Source organism: Ziziphus jujuba, chromosome 1, assembly GCF_031755915.1.
Source record: "Ziziphus jujuba cultivar Dongzao chromosome 1, ASM3175591v1".
Lineage (NCBI taxonomy): Eukaryota > Viridiplantae > Streptophyta > Magnoliopsida > Rosales > Rhamnaceae > Ziziphus > Ziziphus jujuba.
Genome location: NC_083379.1, coordinates 11,347,257 through 11,364,545, shown reverse-complemented (window position 1 = coordinate 11,364,545; position 17,289 = coordinate 11,347,257). Strand labels below are relative to the sequence as shown.

The following is a 17,289-nucleotide window of genomic DNA, read 5'->3' as shown; positions in this document are numbered from 1 at the left end:
TTTCTTCTTCTTCTTCATAGAGTGAAAAACATTTTACAGAGTTGTAGAACATTTTCTGAATTGATTTTCTGGGTTTGTGAGAGAAAGTTTTGATCTTTCTTTGTTGTTTCAATTTTTCAATAGGTTCTGTAAGGGTAATTAGTATTTCTTTGTGAAACCTTTGTGAGTGAACTGTGTGAGGGTGAAAAGGGGGCTAACAGGTTGGTTTTTAGGTGTTCTCTGTGTGAATCACCATTGTAGAACCTGCAAACTTGTAATTTCCTCAACATATAATAAAATAGCAGAAGCTCAGAGAACCTGAGCACGAGGACGTAGGCAATCTTTGGCCGAACCTCGTTAAATCGTGTTGTGTGTTTTTCTTGTTTTTTGTTTCTTAGTTCTCTGAATTCCACAAACAAAACTATTCATGAATGGCAAAAACTGAACGATAGTCTCAGCTCAGAGTTGGAGAGTAATCCCCATCTAACAAGTATTGCAAGAATACTGTCCCTTAGTTATAATGAGCCACCTCATTACCTTAAATCTTGCTTCTTGTACTTTGGCTTGTATCCAGAGGACTATTCTATCAAATGTAAAAAGTTATTTCGACAATGGATAGCTGAAGGTTTTGTTAACTATAACAATAAGGATAAGACATTGGAAGCAACCGCACAGGAATACTTGACAGAGCTAGTGCATAGAAGTCTGGTTCAAGTGTCTAGAGTGAACTTGAATGGAAAAGTTACAACTTGTTGCATCCATGATCTTCTGTGTGAGATCATACTTAACAAGATGAAGAGTTTAAGCTTCTGTAACATTTTGCTAGAAATGATCGGTCAAGTACTGATCAAGGAATAAGTCAACGACTATCAATATTTAAGAACACCAATGCTTCTGAAAGTAGTAGTGAACATTCTGGCATTCGTTGTATTTTGACTTTCACTAAAGATGAAATTTCCACAACCATTTTGAGTACCCTCATCACTAATTTTAAGCTTTTAAAAGTACTTGATTTTGAAGATGCACTACTGGATTGTCTCCCTAAAGCCATTGGCAACTTATTCCACTTGAGATATTTAAGTGTACGAAATACAAAAGTAAAGATGCTCCCAAGTTCCATAGGCAAATTGGTAAACCTCGAGACTTTGGATTTAAAGCAATTATTGGTATATCAGATACCAATAGAGATCATGGCACTCTGCAAATTGCGATATCTTGTAGGTTACTATCATGACTACAAGATGGATTTATGTGTAGTTCGTTTAAGAGGGATCAAAGTAGAAAGGGGAATTGGGTGCTTAAAGGACTTGCGAAAGTTGTCATATCTTGGTGCCAATGAAATGGGGGTTGAGGCGAAAGTTGTCATATCAAAATCAGAATCTGATTAGTTAAACACATGAAAATAAAATAAAATAACAAATAACAAATAAAAACACCATGATTGTGCAGAAATTAATAGAGTCCTTTATTATGTAGGCTCTGTATGTTAGTGTAATTAAGTTTGTGTCAATTATTTGGTTGATCTGAAAAACTATTGTTATAATATTATGATTATGTTTATTCAATTGGTTTAGTAAATCTGTAAATCTTTTATTTATAATACCTATAAAATAATTTGCTGGATTATTTTTCTATTTTCCGACTTTCACATTTCTGAATGTAATTGGTAAAATTCGATAATGGAAGATGTAAGAATTTAGGGACTTTATTGATTCGTAAATTTTCTTCTGCATCAATCACATGAAATATCAAGACTCTTTTCCTTTTTTTTTTTTTTTAATTTTTGTCACAGGCATGATCAATATTCATGCCCGTGACAAAAATAAATAAATAAATAAATAATACGGATGTTTGTAAACCATATGTGTGATTCAGAAATAGGTAGTTAAATTATACCCGTTTGCTAGTAATTAAGAGTCAACCTGCATAGTAGCTAGCCATCAATGACTGTCTCATCTTCTGACTCAGCTTCGAGGACAATCAGTTTATGAGGAAATTGTATAATTCATTCATTCATTCAAAAACACACAACCAAAAAAAAAAAAAAAAAAAAAAAACAGAGTGGCATCTTCAAAATTAGATTCATTGACGCGTTCATATTAGTCATACTGGTATTCTTCTTATTTCTAATTCGAACCAAACTTCTCATCGATCAACAAGCCAAGAGGTTATCATGGCGGAGACTGCTGTGGGCTTTGTTGTTGAATACCTCACACCTTTGCTGATCGAAGAAGCGAAGTTGCTGAGAAACGTTCGCTCTGAAATTTTGGACATCAGAGATGAGCTGCAGAGCATCAAATGTTTCCTCAAGGATGCAGACATGAAGGCTGAAACCGAGGATGACTCTGTTAGAGATGGTGTTAAAGAATGGGTGAAACAGATAACCAAAGTTTCCTTTCGTATAGAAGATGTGATTGATGAGTACATATTTCACTTGGCAACACATCGTCACCGAGGTGGCTTTATTGGCTCCCTCTGTAGATTTGGTCACTGCTTAATCAAACTAACACCACGCCATCAGATTGCGTCTCAGATACAAGATATCAAAGTAAAAGTTCGTCAAATCAAAGAAAGAAGGGAAAGGTATGGCTTTGACCCATCCATTATTCAGCAGGATGGATCGACAACTACTACTTCTGCAGCTGCTTCATGGTATGACCCTCGAAAAGAAGCCCTTTATCTTGAGGAAGCTGAAGTTGTGGGTATTGATTCTCCAAGAGATGAATTGATTGGATGGTTGTTAGATAAACGACAAACTCATCGAACTGCAATTTCGGTGGTCGGGATGGGGGGTTCGGGCAAGACTACTCTTGCTAAAAAGGTCTATGATTCTGTGAAGCAAAAGTTTGATTGCCATGGTTGGGTAACAGTGTCTCAATCATACCAGAAGGTGGAGCTGCTAAAGGACATCATAAAGAAATTCTGCGAGGGAAACAAAGAGCCCGCTCCTGAGGGAATTAATGCAATGGATGAGGAGACACTGACTAACAAGTTGAGAGAGTATTTGCTGCAAAAGAGGTATGTTGTGATTTTCGATGATGTTTGGAAAGTAGATTTCTGGGGGGATATAGAACATGCTTTGCTTGATAATAAAAATGGTGGTAGAGTTGTGATCACAACACGGAATATGGAGGTCGCAAACTTTTGTAGAATTTCATCATTAGTTCATGTCCGTAGGTTGAAGCCTTTGCCCCATGACAAAGCATGGCAACTCTTTTGCAATAAGGTTTTTAAGTTTGATTTTGAGGGACGCTGTCCCACCTACTTAGCGGAGCTGTCTCATAAAATTGTTCATAAATGTGAAGGGCTTCCACTTGCTATTGTAGCCATAGCTGGTCTTCTCTCAACTAAAAACAAGACCATTCATGAATGGCAAAAATTGCATGATAGCCTTAGTTCAGAGCTGGAAAGCAATCCTCAGCTTGCAAGCATAAGAAAAATCCTTTCTCTTAGTTATTCTGATCTACCTCACCATCTTAAATCTTGCTTCTTGTACTTTGGCATGTACCCGGAGGACTATTCCATTAGATGTTCAAGGTTAATTCGACAATGGATTGCTGAAGGGTTCGTGAACCAGAAAAAGGATAAAACATTAGAAGAAGTTGCACTCGAGTATTTGGCTGAACTAATACATAGAAGCTTGGTTCAAGTGTCTAAGGTAGACTCTAGAGGAAGACTCAGAAATTGTCGCATCCATGATCTTTTGCGTGAGGTTGTTGTCAAAAAAATGGAGTCGAGTTTTTGTCATGTTGTTGATGGAAATGAGTCCACCTTAAAGGGAGAAATAGTAACTCGACGACTATCAATTGTCAACAATTCATGCAGTACTGTTCTTCAAGATGCAGATTAAGTTTCTCATGTCTGCAGTATTTTGAATTTCAACAATGATCAGAGTCAGACACTGCTAAACTATATTTTTAATCCAGGTACATTGGCAAAGAATTTCAAGCTTCTAAAACTTTTAGATTTTGAAGATGCTCCAATAGATTCAATTCATGAAGATATTGGGAAGTTATTTCATTTAAGATATTTGAGTCTTCGACGCACCAACGTAAAGAAGCTACCCAGGTCCATAGGGAAATTGGTAAATCTTGAGACTCTGGATCTAAAGCAATCATTTGTGTCTGAGATACCTGCTGAGATCAGAAGGCTTCACAAGTTGCGATATCTCTTAGGATACAATCGTGACTTAACCATGCATATTTGCATAGCTAGAACGAAAGGAATAAAACTAAAAGAAGGATTTGGGAGCTTTCAATCCCTTGAAAAGTTATACGAGTTAGATGTAAATGAGATGGGAGCTGAGGTAATTGAAGAGCTGGGAAAGTTGACTCAGTTGAGGAGATTGAGCATCCGTAATCTCAGAAGTGAATATGGAAGGATTTTGGGAGGGTGTATTGAGAAGATAAGCCACCTGGAATCTTTGCAAGTAATTGCAACGAGTGAAGATGATATGATCGATTTAGAAAGCATGTCTTCTCCACCTCAATTTCTCCAATGTCTCTGCTTAAGTGGGCGTTTAATGAAGTGGCCAGAATGGATCAAGAAACTTCAAAATCTGACAAGAATATCATTTAATTGGTCAAAATTAGAAGATGATCCGATTCAGAATTTGAAAAATCTGCCAAACCTATTGGATCTCGAGATAAAGCGTGATGCATACGTTGGTGATGAATTGCAGTTTGAGAAGGGGATGTTCCCAAAAATGAAGGAGCTCGATCTCAGGTATTTGAGTAGACTGGAAAGGCTGGTGATAAAGAAAGGATCCCTTGTGAATCTTGAAAGACTCTGCATTGGACCCAGTCCACAAATGAAGGAGGTCCCCTCTGGTATCCAACATTTGAAAAACCTTCAATATCTCCGCTTTTATGATATGTCGGACGAGTTCAAAAAGAGTATGAAACCAAAAGGAGGACGGCACTATGAGATCGTTCAACATGTCCCTCGTGTTAGCATCAGTTATACGCGCGATGGAGGAAAATTTGAAACTTTCCGTTTGTTTTGATTTTATCAAGTGGAAGAAATAAATTAAGTCCTACGTACTTGTCAGGTAATTGTGCTAATATTTAAATTCTTGAATTCTATGATAGTTACTTAAATTAGAACACTTGCAATTTTATTTAGTTTCAGGTAAGTAAACATTGAATATGCATTCATATGCGACCAGCAATCAAACTAGTTATTTTGGATGCAAATCCGAACACATGCGTTTTCATGTTTAATTCATTTATGCATTCAATATCAAAAAAACAAAAACAAAAAAAAAAACACTTTGTGTATTTTATTTAGTTTTCTGGTAATTAGACATTGAATGAGCATTCATGCACCAACAACCAAACTAGCTATTTTGGACGCAGATCCTAACACATGCATTTTCATGTTTAATTCATTTATGCATTCAAGATTAAAAAATTAAAGTGAAAAAAAAAATTGTGCATTGTTGTATTGCCTTAATTTATAGCTCGAACAGGACAGGATCCTGTTTTTCTGTTAAAAAATAAAAATAAAAATAAAAGGTATTTTGTTGCCTTTTTTTTTTTTTTGGTAAATATTTTCTTGCCAGTTGGAGTGGCCTTATTAAAACATGTGTCTATTATTTCCCTTAATTGAAAATGTGTATTTCTGTTTTCCAAGACTACGCAAAAGGATAAGTAACGTGGCTGTTCTGAAATTTGGGTTTTATATTAATTCTTCTCCCCCAAGCTTACACAAACAATATATTCTTATTGACAAAGTATATATATATATATATATTAGACCCTAAATCCTCGACCCTTTCTAGGAGTTTTGTTTTTATTAAAAATTTATTCGAGCAGCCTTGAGGCAAATAAGTTGGCACAAGTATTAACTGACAAGAAAATTGCTGACCATATGTAACATGTTCTTAGATACTTGTATTGTTATTTTCAAGGCATATATTTGGCTACAATTTCTGGCAGTTGATCACCGTACTGATTCGGTCTGATTAATTGCTTAATTATGACATGATTTTGTGATAGGTAAAATAATTGAGAGCTTTCAACTATATATGTGCTAGTGGCCCTGGCAGTACCGCTACTCCCTTGCTGCTTGGTGGATATCGTCTCACTGCTCCGAGCTCGTTTCATTGCTTTGTCTATTATTCTACTTTACTTGTTTTGCTGTGCTCAGAAATAATACAATTTCCAACATTTATATCAACTCCAAGTGTTTCCCTCCCTTTGCCTTTGAAGTGATGTTTATTGACTTATGTTTAACCTTATTTGCACACAATTTGCTATCTTTCAGTGCCTAATTTTATTCTCAGCTTAAATTAGTTGTTGTTAAATCATCAAGATTTCTGATTGATTGCTATAGTCTGTGTTATGTGATACCCAATAAAGAAAATCAGCAAACAAAATGGTACCAAAATTTAATAAGCTTGATGTGTCCTGTAGTATAAAGATTTGAGCTTCACATTTATGATATCTAGTGCAAATCCTTCTACATGAGATACAAAATTTTAAGAGAATTTCTTCATGATTTTTTTAAATATATAAATTTATATATTTCTACTATGATTATTTGTTATTGTTACCTTTCAAGTTAAAATTAAAAACTCATAATAATTTTTCTTTTTCTTTTTTTAAAAAAAAAAAAAAAGAAAATTGATTGATAGTAATTAATGTATTGATTTATCAGTTATTTGATTGCATGCGCATGGAATTAGCCTAGCTAAAATCAGATCTCAATTTCTTTTCCTGTTTGGCCTACTCTGTTGCCTCTGCCTGTAGCATGTTCGATGCTTCCTTCTATTTGTAGTCTATAAATGACCTGCTTGGTGCTTTATAAATTTGTTTGGTTAGCTCTAGAAACTAATGCATGAGAAATCAATTCTTAGTTTACACTTGTTCTTTTTATTTGTTTGTTTTCCCGTTTCAAAATAAAGTCCCATGACTTGTATCTTACATATCAGTTAATTTCTCACAAAGTCGATAAATCTTTTGACTGAAAAAAAAAAAATGCTTTTCTGAATTTTGTTGTGCATTGATTTACCCAAGAATTGGCCACAATGACAACTTGACATGAACAATGCTTTTCTCCATGGACATCTAAATGAAGAGGTCTAGATGGAGTAACCTTAAGGATTCATTGATTCCAATAGGCCGACCCATGTTTGCAGGCTCAAGAAAATCTACTAGTTAAAACAAGTACCATGCGCATGGTGTATAGAATTGAAGACCTTTCTACTCTCATACGGGTTTGTCAATTCTATGTCTCATACTTCTCTATTTATTTTTCATAAATCAGGCATCATTCTTTATCTAGTAGTCTATGCGGATCACCTTCTTTTGACTAGGAACAATTTATCTACTCTTTCTAAATTTGTTGATGCTCTTTCCATCACTTTCACTCTTAAAGATCTTCGTGATCTAAATTATTTTCTTGGAAATGAAGTCACATCAAGCAAAGCTGGTCTTATTCTTACATGGAGAAAATACATTCATGATCTCTTAGAAAGGACTCATATGGTAGATGCCAAGGAAGTTACCATGCCAATATCTACATTAGCAACTCTAACTCTTAAGGATGGAGCTAATCTAACTAGTGCCATCCTTGTCCCTTCATGCTTATAGTGATGCTGATTAGGTGGATAATAAAGATGACAGTACCTCAACTTCAGCTATGTCATGTATCTTGGTTCAAATCCAATTTCTTGGATGTCAAAGAAGCAATGCACCGTTTTACACTCTTCAACTGAAGTTGATTAACTACTTGATTGCTACTACTACACTAAATTATGTTAGCCTCATTCATTGTTGTTTGAGTTAAAGCCGGCATACCTTAAGTTCCAGTCATGTAGATATTAGTCATCTTATTGTTGTCTTTAACTTCATTGATCTTTTGTACATAGATTTTGGTCACTGTTATGTTGTATAGTTATCTATAACAACTATCGGTTATGTACTCTGTATAAATACTAGTTGTACTCATTCAATCAAATTAAGTTTTTTCCTTCACTTTAATTAACTCTTTATAAATATATAGAGTCAATAGATTCTAAAATTTTGAATTTTTTTATTTATGAGTTTTATAAGGAAAGAATTTTTTTTTTTTGTTAAGTCAAATCTCATATTCATTATAGATGATTCATAAGCAATGCTAATAATGTAATTAATGATCTAAAAAATTCTCTTTTGTTCTTCATTTTAAAAATTCCTTGATAATTTTGTCAAAAAGTCCACAATTTTCATTCCAAATTTCCATGAACTTTTTCAAAATTTATGTTGAAATTTTTTTAAATTTAATTTTTAATTTTTTTTACCAAAAAAAATTAATAAATATTATTGATGTTTGACTGCCTAAATATCTATTTTTTTTAACATGATAAATTTAATATTTCTATAAATATAAAGTACAAATATGCGTGTGAAATAAATGATAAACATTATATTATAAATATTATAAAGTAGATAAATATTCTACAACAATATATTCTCTGCAAATGTAGCTAAATAAATTAAATAAAATATTTATAAAATATTATCAAGTAGTAATTCGTGGATATCATCTTATACTTAAGTATTAGAGGATAATAATTTTGCATATAATCAACCGATATCATATAATAATTATCAATAAGGATAGTCATATTTAATACAACATTCATATCATAGGCATATTAATAATTACATGCAAAATTATCAAAGAGATACAATTTTTAATAATTACATTTTATATTTCACATCTCAAAATAAGAATGAAAAAATGACTAATAATTTTCAACCACTCAGAAATTTTATATGGTATTGAAATAATATTTCATGATATATAATATAATTGTGATTTTTTTTTATATATCTTAATTAAAAAATATTTTTATCAAATACGTACTTTTTTGTATTTTTTTTATTGATAATAATATATTTATAATCATTAACGTTTAATTGACTAAAATAAACATAAAATCATTTCAACATTTTTACAATTTTTATTATCAACTTAACAACTAATTGATTAAATAAGCTGATCCTAAAATTTCATTAAAAATTTCAATCAATTTTCATCATTGTTATGTGTTTCTATCAATATTCAATAATTTTGGATATTTATACAGATATTTTTAAATTTTAAACTATTTTTACTTTTATCAGTATCAATATTTTGAATCTTACTCTAAATTAAACATGAAAAGTGAATTTTTGAAGGGTTAAATAAAACTAACTAAAAATCAATTTTGTGTAACTTTTCTCGCATCAAATTGGTAAATAACTCATATCCATGACATTACTGATACGGAAAGAATCAATAAATGTGCCAAGAAAAGAGAACAAAGCAAAGTAGCATATAAAGCGAGATTGCTGGCACGAGATGACATAAGGCATCTCTATTTAGGAAAGAGTAAAACATGGAGACAAGAAAAGAATAAGCCAAAGTATGCAAAGTCGGAATAAAAATCCATATAGTTAGTTATTCGACCAATATACCTAACTCTCTCATTTCAATTATTTGCAACTCCAGTCTATTTCTCGTATCCTTGCTAATTTTCAATCTTCGCAAACATTGGAGAGGTGATCATACTGCTCAGGTAATCAATCTCATCGATCTTGGAGAAAGTTTTTTCTTTTATTTTATTTTATTTTATGTTTACCGAAAATATTGTAGAAAGTTTTGCTTCTTTAATGAGTAATTTCGAATTACTTTGATTGTTTACACTTGCAATTGTTTCTTTTCCCGGCTGCACGTGGTATACATATTGCTGGTTAATTATTAATTATGAATTCCTTGGATTGTTTAGACTTGCAATAGTAACTAAGAGGGGGGTAAATCTGTGCAATTAATGCAATATGCTACACATGTTGAAAGTTTAATAGCCTTGTACTATTGAAATGCCCATTTCCTAATTAAAAATTCTAATTAGATTCCATTCTCCCATATTTTCCTACAAGATAAGCTCAAACAAACGTGAAATTAATGATTTATAAAATAAGAAACCAAAATCTAAACAATCATATGCATGACAAAAAGAAACAAAAATAAAAATTTATTCTCAGGGTTAATTTGTAATGATTATAATGAAATGTCACTTTCATTTACTGGGTTTTTTTATTATTATTATTATTATTTTTTTACCATTGGATGATTAAAACCCAAAGCATTATATATGAAAAAGTGTAAACATGGTCGCTATGCTGTCCTGCCAAATTCTATCAATTGTTCATCACTGCTATTTGGTACCAACAATTCTATCAATATGCCATGCAAAATTCATCAAAAATAAAATAATACACATACCATGTAAAGGAAACTCAAAATTACATATGATCTGGTATTGTACTGTACAAAAATTGAGTCCAAACTAAAATTGAAATATTTTTATATTGAAACTCTTCTTCAACTTTGTTGTTTTTTGGGGCTAAAATTCATTTCTTTATTTTGACCAAAACTTTAGTTCAAGCACTGTATATATTAATTTGTTTTTACCAGAAAAACACCTTGTATCAATTTGAAATTAGAAAATTAACCCGCAAATACTCAGACGATAATCACAAAAGCCCATTGTTAATTGGGCTGTCCCAGTTGTCATAAGTTGAAGGCCCTTTTATTTATTTGGCGTAAACACAACAGCCTCTAGGCTCTAAACCGTCTAGACAGTCTTGTTACAAAGAACTGAACCTCGTGGCGGTTAAACCATGTTGTGTTTAATATTTAACTCTTTTTGTTTTATTTTGTTTTATTTTTTCTTTACCTTTTTCTTTTTCCTTTCCTTTCCTTTCTTTTCCTTTTTTTTTTCTTTTTTATTTTATTTTTTCTTTTTCCTTTATTTTCCATCTTTTTCTTCTATTTTTTCCCTTTAAATTCCATTTTTATATTAAAGTGTAAGTTCCTAGCTTATTATTGTTTTTTTTTTTTTTTCATAAAAGGATTTTATTTGTGACTATTAAGGACATACATTAATAAAAATTCATATGATATATGGTAGCTTAATTGGCTGCCCTAAAATGTGTTTGTTTTTGGCATAATATAGCAGCTCCAATGAAATAATAGATTTATTTATGTGGCAAAATCTATTTAATACACGATCAATTCAAAAATATGTATTGGATGAGATTGACCCATTAGTATAATACCATGAGGTCAAGCCATTGCACCCGTCTAAATATTTGAAAAAAATAAAAACAAAAACTAAAAAGTAAATAAAAGTCAGTTGGAGAAGTTTACAGTTTCGGTGATATTCAATAAAAGCATGAATTGGTTTAATCAATTTTATTTTCTGGGTGAGCTCTGTTTCCTTATTTTTATTTATTTGTCTTTTCTTGATTCTGTTCGTGCTAAGTCATCTTCTGCTCTGCTTAACTCGGCTAAAGAACAAACAAATGATCAAAATTGTGTATCATTTCAGTGTGGAAAACTAGCCAGGGGGGGGGGGAAGATCCACTTCCGGCCACTTCCATATAACACCGAGGGAATTGTGGGTCGCACACATTTGTTAATTTGCACGGAACAAAAATATAATCCAAAGATTTAATTGGAAGAGGGAGGACAGTGGTATGAGGTCTTCAAAATCTCTCTGGCAGATTCCATTCTCATCAATAATAAAATGCTCCTGAAAGATTTGGAATCCCGTAGATTTGAATCTTTGGTAAGTTCCTAACTTATTAATGTTTTTTTTTTTTCTTATAAAAATATTTTATTTGTCATTATTAATGACCAAACATTAATAAAATTCATATAATATATGGCAGTTTAATTGGCTGCCTAAAATGTGTTTATTTTGTCATATTATAGCATTTCCAATGAAATCATAGATATCAATTCAAAAATATGTATTAGATGAGATTGTCCCATTAGTGTGTACATAGCGCAGATATCATGAGGTCAAGCGTTTGCACCCGTCTAAATATTTGAAAAAAATAAAAATAAAAAAGTAAATAAAAGTCATTGGAGAAGTTTACAGTTTCGGTGATATTCAATAAAAGCAAAAGTTGGTTTAATCAATTTTATTTTCTGGATGAGCTCTGTTTCCTTTTTTTTATTTTTTTTTATTTTTTTTTATTTTTTCTTGATTGTGTTCGTTCTCAGTCATCTTCTGCTGCTTAACTCAGCTGAAGAACAAACAAATGATCAAAACTGAGTATCATTTCAGCTGAAGAGCCTCCCCATTGTGGATTGCACACGGTTGTTAATTTGCACGGAACAAAAATATAATCCGAAGATTTAATTGGAAGAGGGAGGACACTACTATGAGGACTTCAACATCTCTCAGGCAGATTCCATTTTCATCAATGATAAAATGCTCCTGAAAGATTTGGAATCCCGTAGATTTGAATCTTTGGAAAGTTTTGGTCTTCCTTCATGCCCGACTGGTTCTCTTATGTGTCTTCACCAAAAATAATGAGCCTCTTCAAATGCAAATGCAGCAATCTTCACATTAGCATCAGATTCTCATAGCACAAGCTGCGGAGATTACAATCTCTACTATTATACTCCTGGTTCTCATCGACTGTTAGGTAGTAATAGCTTTCCAAATCTCCTACAAGACAGGCGAAGAGAGAGGTTATAATGGCTTGCTGACAGAAGAGGTAAGGTTGCTTAGAAATGTTCACTCTGAAGTTTTGGACATAAAAAATGAGCTACAGAGCATCAAATATTTCCTCAAGGGTGCAGGCATGAAGGCCGAAACTGAAGATAACACTGTCAGAGAAGCTGTTAGAGCATGGGTGAAACAGCTAACCCAAGTTTCGTTTCGTATAGAAGATGTGATTGATGATTACATATTTCACTTGCCACGACATCCTCGCCGCGGTGGCTTCATTGCTTCCCTCTATAAGTTTGCTGGCTGCATCATCACACTAAAAGTACGTCACCGGATTGCGTCTCAGATACAACACATCAAAGTAGAAGTTCGTCAAATCAAAGATAGAAGAGAAAGTTGTGGCATTGATTCCATTGAGGAAGGATCTACAACCACTTCATCTGCTTCATGGAACAACCCTCGACAACGGGCCCTTTATCTTGAGGAAGATGAACTTGTGGGTATTGAATCTCCACGGGCTAAATTGATTGGTTGGTTGGGAGATAAACAAGTAACTCAACGAACTGTGATTTCAGTGGTCGGGATGGGGGGTTTGGGCAAGAGTACTCTTGCTAAAAAGGTCTATGATTCAGTCACAAAAGAGTTTGATTGCCATGCTTGGGTAACAGTGTCTCAGCCATGCCAGAAGAAGCAGCTATTAAAGAACATCATCAAGAAATTCTACGAGGAAAAGAAAGAACCTACTCCTCAGGAATTGATGAAATGGATGAGCAGACGCTGACTACAAAATTAAGAGATTACTTGCTGAAGAAAAGGTATGTTGTGATATTCGATGATGTTTGGAAAGTAGATTTCTGGGGGGATATACAATATGCTTTGCCTGATGATGAAAATCGAAGTAGAGTAGTGATCACAACACGAAATATGGACGTCCCAAACTTCTGCAAAATTTCACCATCTTTTCGTGTCCATGAATTACAGCGTTTGCGTGATGATAACCCTTGGAAACTTTTTTGCAAAAAGGTTTTTCAGCCAGATTGTGCTGGACAATGTCCACCCCATTTAGAGCAGCTGTCTCGTAAAATTGTTGATAAATGCGAAGGGCTGCCACTTGCTATTGTAGCCATAGCTGGTCTTCTCAAAACAAAAAACAAGACAACGGTCGAATGGCAAAAATTGCATGATAGCCTTAGTTCAGAGATGGATAGTAATCTTAATCTTACGAGCATAATGAAAATCCTTTCTCTTAGTTATTTTGATCTACCTTACCATCTTAAATCTTGCTTCTTGTACTTTGGCATGCATCCGGAGGACTATTCCATTAGATGTTCAAGGTTAATTAGACAATGGATTGCTGAAGGATTTGTGAACCAGAAAAAGGATAAAACATTAGAAGAAGTTGCACTTGAGTATTTGACAGAACAAATACATAGAAATCTGGTTCAAGTGTCCTGGGTAGACTTTAAAGGAAGAATCAGAACTTGTCGCATCCATGATCTCTTGCGTAAGGTTGTTCTCAAAAAGATGGAATCAAGTTTTTTTTGTCATGTTGTGGATGGAAATGAGTCCACTTTGAAAGGAGATATAGTAACTCGACGCCTATCAATTGTCAACAATTCATGCACTAGTGTTCTTCAAGATGCAGATCAAGTTTCTCAAGTTCGCATTATTTTGAATTTCAACATTGATCAGAGTCAAACACTGCTAAACTATATTTTTAATCCAGGTACATTGGCAAAGAATTTCAAGCTTCTAAAACTTTTAGATTTTGAAGATGCTCCAATAGATTCAATCCATGAAGATATTGGGAACTTATTTCATTTAAGATATTTGAGTCTTCGAAACACCCAAGTAAAGGAGCTACCAAGGTCCATAGGGAAATTGGTAAATCTTGAGACTCTGGATTTAAAGCAATCATTTGTGTCTGAGATACCTGCTGAGAGCAGAAGGCTTCACAAGCTGCGACATCTCTTAGGATACAATAGTGACTTAACCATGCATTTTTGCATAGCTAGAATGAAAGGAATAAAACTAAAAAAAGGATTTGGGAGCTTAAAATCCCTTCAAAATTTATACGAGTTGGATGTAAATGAGATGGGAGATGAGGTAATTGAAGAGCTGGGAAAGTTGACGCAGTTGAGGAGGTTGGGCATCCGTCATCTCAGAAGTGAATATGGAAGGATTTTGGGAGGGTGTATTGAGAAGATGAACCACCTGGAATCTTTGGAAGTAACAGCAACGAGTGAAGATGATATGATCGACTTAGAAAGCATGTCATCTCCACCTCAATTTCTCCAACGTCTCTACTTAAACGGGCGTTTAAGGAAGTTGCCAGAATGGATCAAGAAGCTTGAAAATCTGACAATAACAAGAATTTCTTGGTCAAAATTAGAAGATGATCCACTTAAAATTTTAAAAATCTGCCAAACCTATTGAGGCTTCGGATAAGGGATGATGCATATGTTGGTGATGAATTGCAGTTTGAGAAGGGGATGTTCCCAAAAGTGAAGGAGCTCGATCTCAAGTATTTGAGTGGACTGGAGAGGGTGGTGATAGAGGAAGGATCACTTGTGAATCTTGAAAGCCTCCACATTGGACCCAGTCCACAATTGAAGGAGGTCCCCTCCGGTATCCAACATTTGAAAAACCTTCAATATCTTTGCTTTTATGATATGTCGGAGGAGTTCGACGATAGTATGCTACCAGAAGGAGGACAACACTATGAGATCGTTCAACATGTCCCTCGTCTTCTCATCCGTTATACGCGCGGAGGAAAATATGAAACTTTCCGTTTGTTCTGATTTTGTCAATTGGAAGAAATAAATTAAGTCCTACGTACTTGTCAGGTAATTGTGCTAAACATTGAATATGCATCCATTTGCAACCAACAATCAAACTAGTTATGTTGGATGCAGATCCGAACACATGCGTTTTCATGTTTGATTCATTTATGCATTCAATATTTAATAAAAAATAAATATATAAATAAAATTGTGCATTTTGTTTAGTTTTCTGGTAATTAAACATTGAATGGGCATTCATGTGACCAACAACCAAAGTAGCTATTTTGGACGCAGATCCTAACACATGCATTTTCATGTTTAATTCATTTATGCATTCAATATCAAAAAATTAAAATTAAAATTAAAAAAAAAATTGTGCATTGTTGTATTGCCTTAATTTATAGCTAGAACAGGACAGGAACCCTATTTTTCTATTAAAAAAAAAATTAAAAGGTATTTTCTTGCTTCTTTTTTTTTTTCAGCAAATATTTTCTTGCTAGTTGGAGTGGCCTTATTAGAACATGTGTCTACTTTTTCCCTTAATTGAAAATGTGTATTTCTGTTTTCCAAGACAATGCAAAAGGATAAGTAACGTGGCTGTTCTGAATTTGGGTTTTATATTAATTCTTCTCCCCCAACCTTACACAAACAATATATTCATATTCACAATATATATATTCTTATTAGGCCCTAAACCCTTAATCGTTTCTAGGAATTTTGTTTTTATTAAAAATTTATTCGAGCAGCCTTGAGGCAAATAAGTTGGCATTGCTGACCATATGTAACATATTCTTAGATACTTGTATTGTTATTTTCAAGGCATATATTTGGTTACAATTTCTGGCAGTTGATCACCATACTGGTTCGGTCTGATTAATTGCTTAATTATGACATGATTTTGTGATAGGTAAAATAATTGAGAGCTTTCAACTATATATGTACAAGTGGCCGGGCAGTACCGCTACTACCTTGCTGCTTGGTGGATATGTTCTCACTTCTCCAAGCTCGTTTCATTGTTTTGTCTATTATTCTGCCATAATTGTTTTGCTGTGCTCAGTAATAATACAATTTCCAGCATATATGTCAACTCCAAGTGTTGCCCTCCTTTTGCCTTTTTAAGTTTGAAGGGATGTTTGTTGACTTATGTTTAACGTTACTTTCAAACAATTTGCTATCTTTCAGTGCCTAATTTCATTCTCAGCTTAAATTGGTTGTTGTTAAATTATTCCAGATTTCTGATTGATTGCTATAATCTGTGTTATGTGACACCCAATAAAGAAAATCAGCGAACAAAATTGTACCAAAGATTTAATAAGCTCGATGAGCCCTGTAGTATAAATATTTGAGCTTCAAATCTATGATATCTGGTGCAAATCCTTCTACATGAGATACAAAATTTTAAGAGAATTTCTTCATGATTTTTTTAAATATATATATATATTTCTACTATGATTATTTGTTATTGTTTCCTTTCAAATTGAAATTAAAAACTTAATAATAATTTTTCTTTTTCTTTTTCTTAAAAGAAAATTGATTGACAGTAATTAATGTATTAATTTTTCAGTTATTTGATCGCATGGGGATGGAATTAGCCTAGATAACATCAAATATCAGTTTCTTATCCTGTTTGGCCTACTCTGTTGCCTCTGCCTGTAGCATGTTCGATGCTTCCTTCTTTTTGTAGTCTATGAATGACCGGATTGGTGCTTTATAAATTTGTTTGTTTAGCTCTAGAAACTAATGCATGAGAAATCAATTCTTGGTTTACAATTGTTGTTTTTATTTGTTTGTTTTTCCATTTCAAAATAAAGCCCATGACTTGTATCTTACGTATAAGTTAATTTCTCACAAAGTCGATAAATCTTTTGACTAAAAAAAAAAATGTTTGCGTAACAGGTCAGAATAGGCAACCAAAGTTCAAAAAGGAAAAAAAAAAAAAGGTTAAGAACATATATTTTATCATACATTTATAGTGGTTAAGAAAAACAGTAGAAACCTCTGTTTTCCTTCTTGAAATGTTGAACAAAAAAA

General features: G+C 33.2%; 2 protein-coding genes across 4 annotated transcripts; both read left to right on the top strand.

The window, feature by feature from the left end:
* Positions 1–1,993: 1,993 nt before the first annotated feature.
* LOC125420285 (disease resistance protein RPM1-like) lies at positions 1,994–7,958 on the top strand. The gene is made up of 2 exons (XM_048466829.2): positions 1,994–5,029; positions 5,979–7,958. The coding sequence occupies exon 1, from the start codon at positions 2,153–2,155 to the stop codon at positions 3,827–3,829; it is 1,677 nt and encodes a 558-aa protein (XP_048322786.2). The 5' UTR covers positions 1,994–2,152; the 3' UTR covers positions 3,830–5,029; positions 5,979–7,958.
* A 1,406-nt stretch (positions 7,959–9,364) lies between these two features.
* On the top strand, positions 9,365–16,488 carry LOC132799443 (disease resistance protein RPM1-like). 3 transcript variants are annotated; one of them, XM_060811274.1, is made up of 4 exons: positions 9,365–9,526; positions 11,342–11,581; positions 12,045–15,321; positions 16,166–16,488. In XM_060811274.1, the coding sequence occupies exon 3, from the start codon at positions 13,154–13,156 to the stop codon at positions 14,909–14,911; it is 1,758 nt and encodes a 585-aa protein (XP_060667257.1). In that variant the 5' UTR covers positions 9,365–9,526; positions 11,342–11,581; positions 12,045–13,153; the 3' UTR covers positions 14,912–15,321; positions 16,166–16,488. The 3 variants fall into 3 exon arrangements, with proteins under 3 accessions (XP_060667257.1, XP_060667252.1, XP_060667261.1); XM_060811269.1 differs by having other exon boundaries at positions 12,022–15,321; XM_060811278.1 differs by lacking the exon at positions 9,365–9,526 and adding an exon at positions 11,117–11,216 and having other exon boundaries at positions 12,022–15,321.
* The last annotated feature ends 801 nt before the right edge of the window (positions 16,489–17,289 follow it).

Bases quoted from the DNA above. Each gene is read 5' to 3' on its own strand.
- LOC125420285 (XM_048466829.2), top strand. From the start codon at position 2,153: ATGGCGGAGACTGCTGTGGGCTTTGTTGTTGAATACCTCACACCTTTG.
- LOC132799443 (XM_060811274.1), top strand. From the start codon at position 13,154: ATGCCAGAAGAAGCAGCTATTAAAGAACATCATCAAGAAATTCTACGA.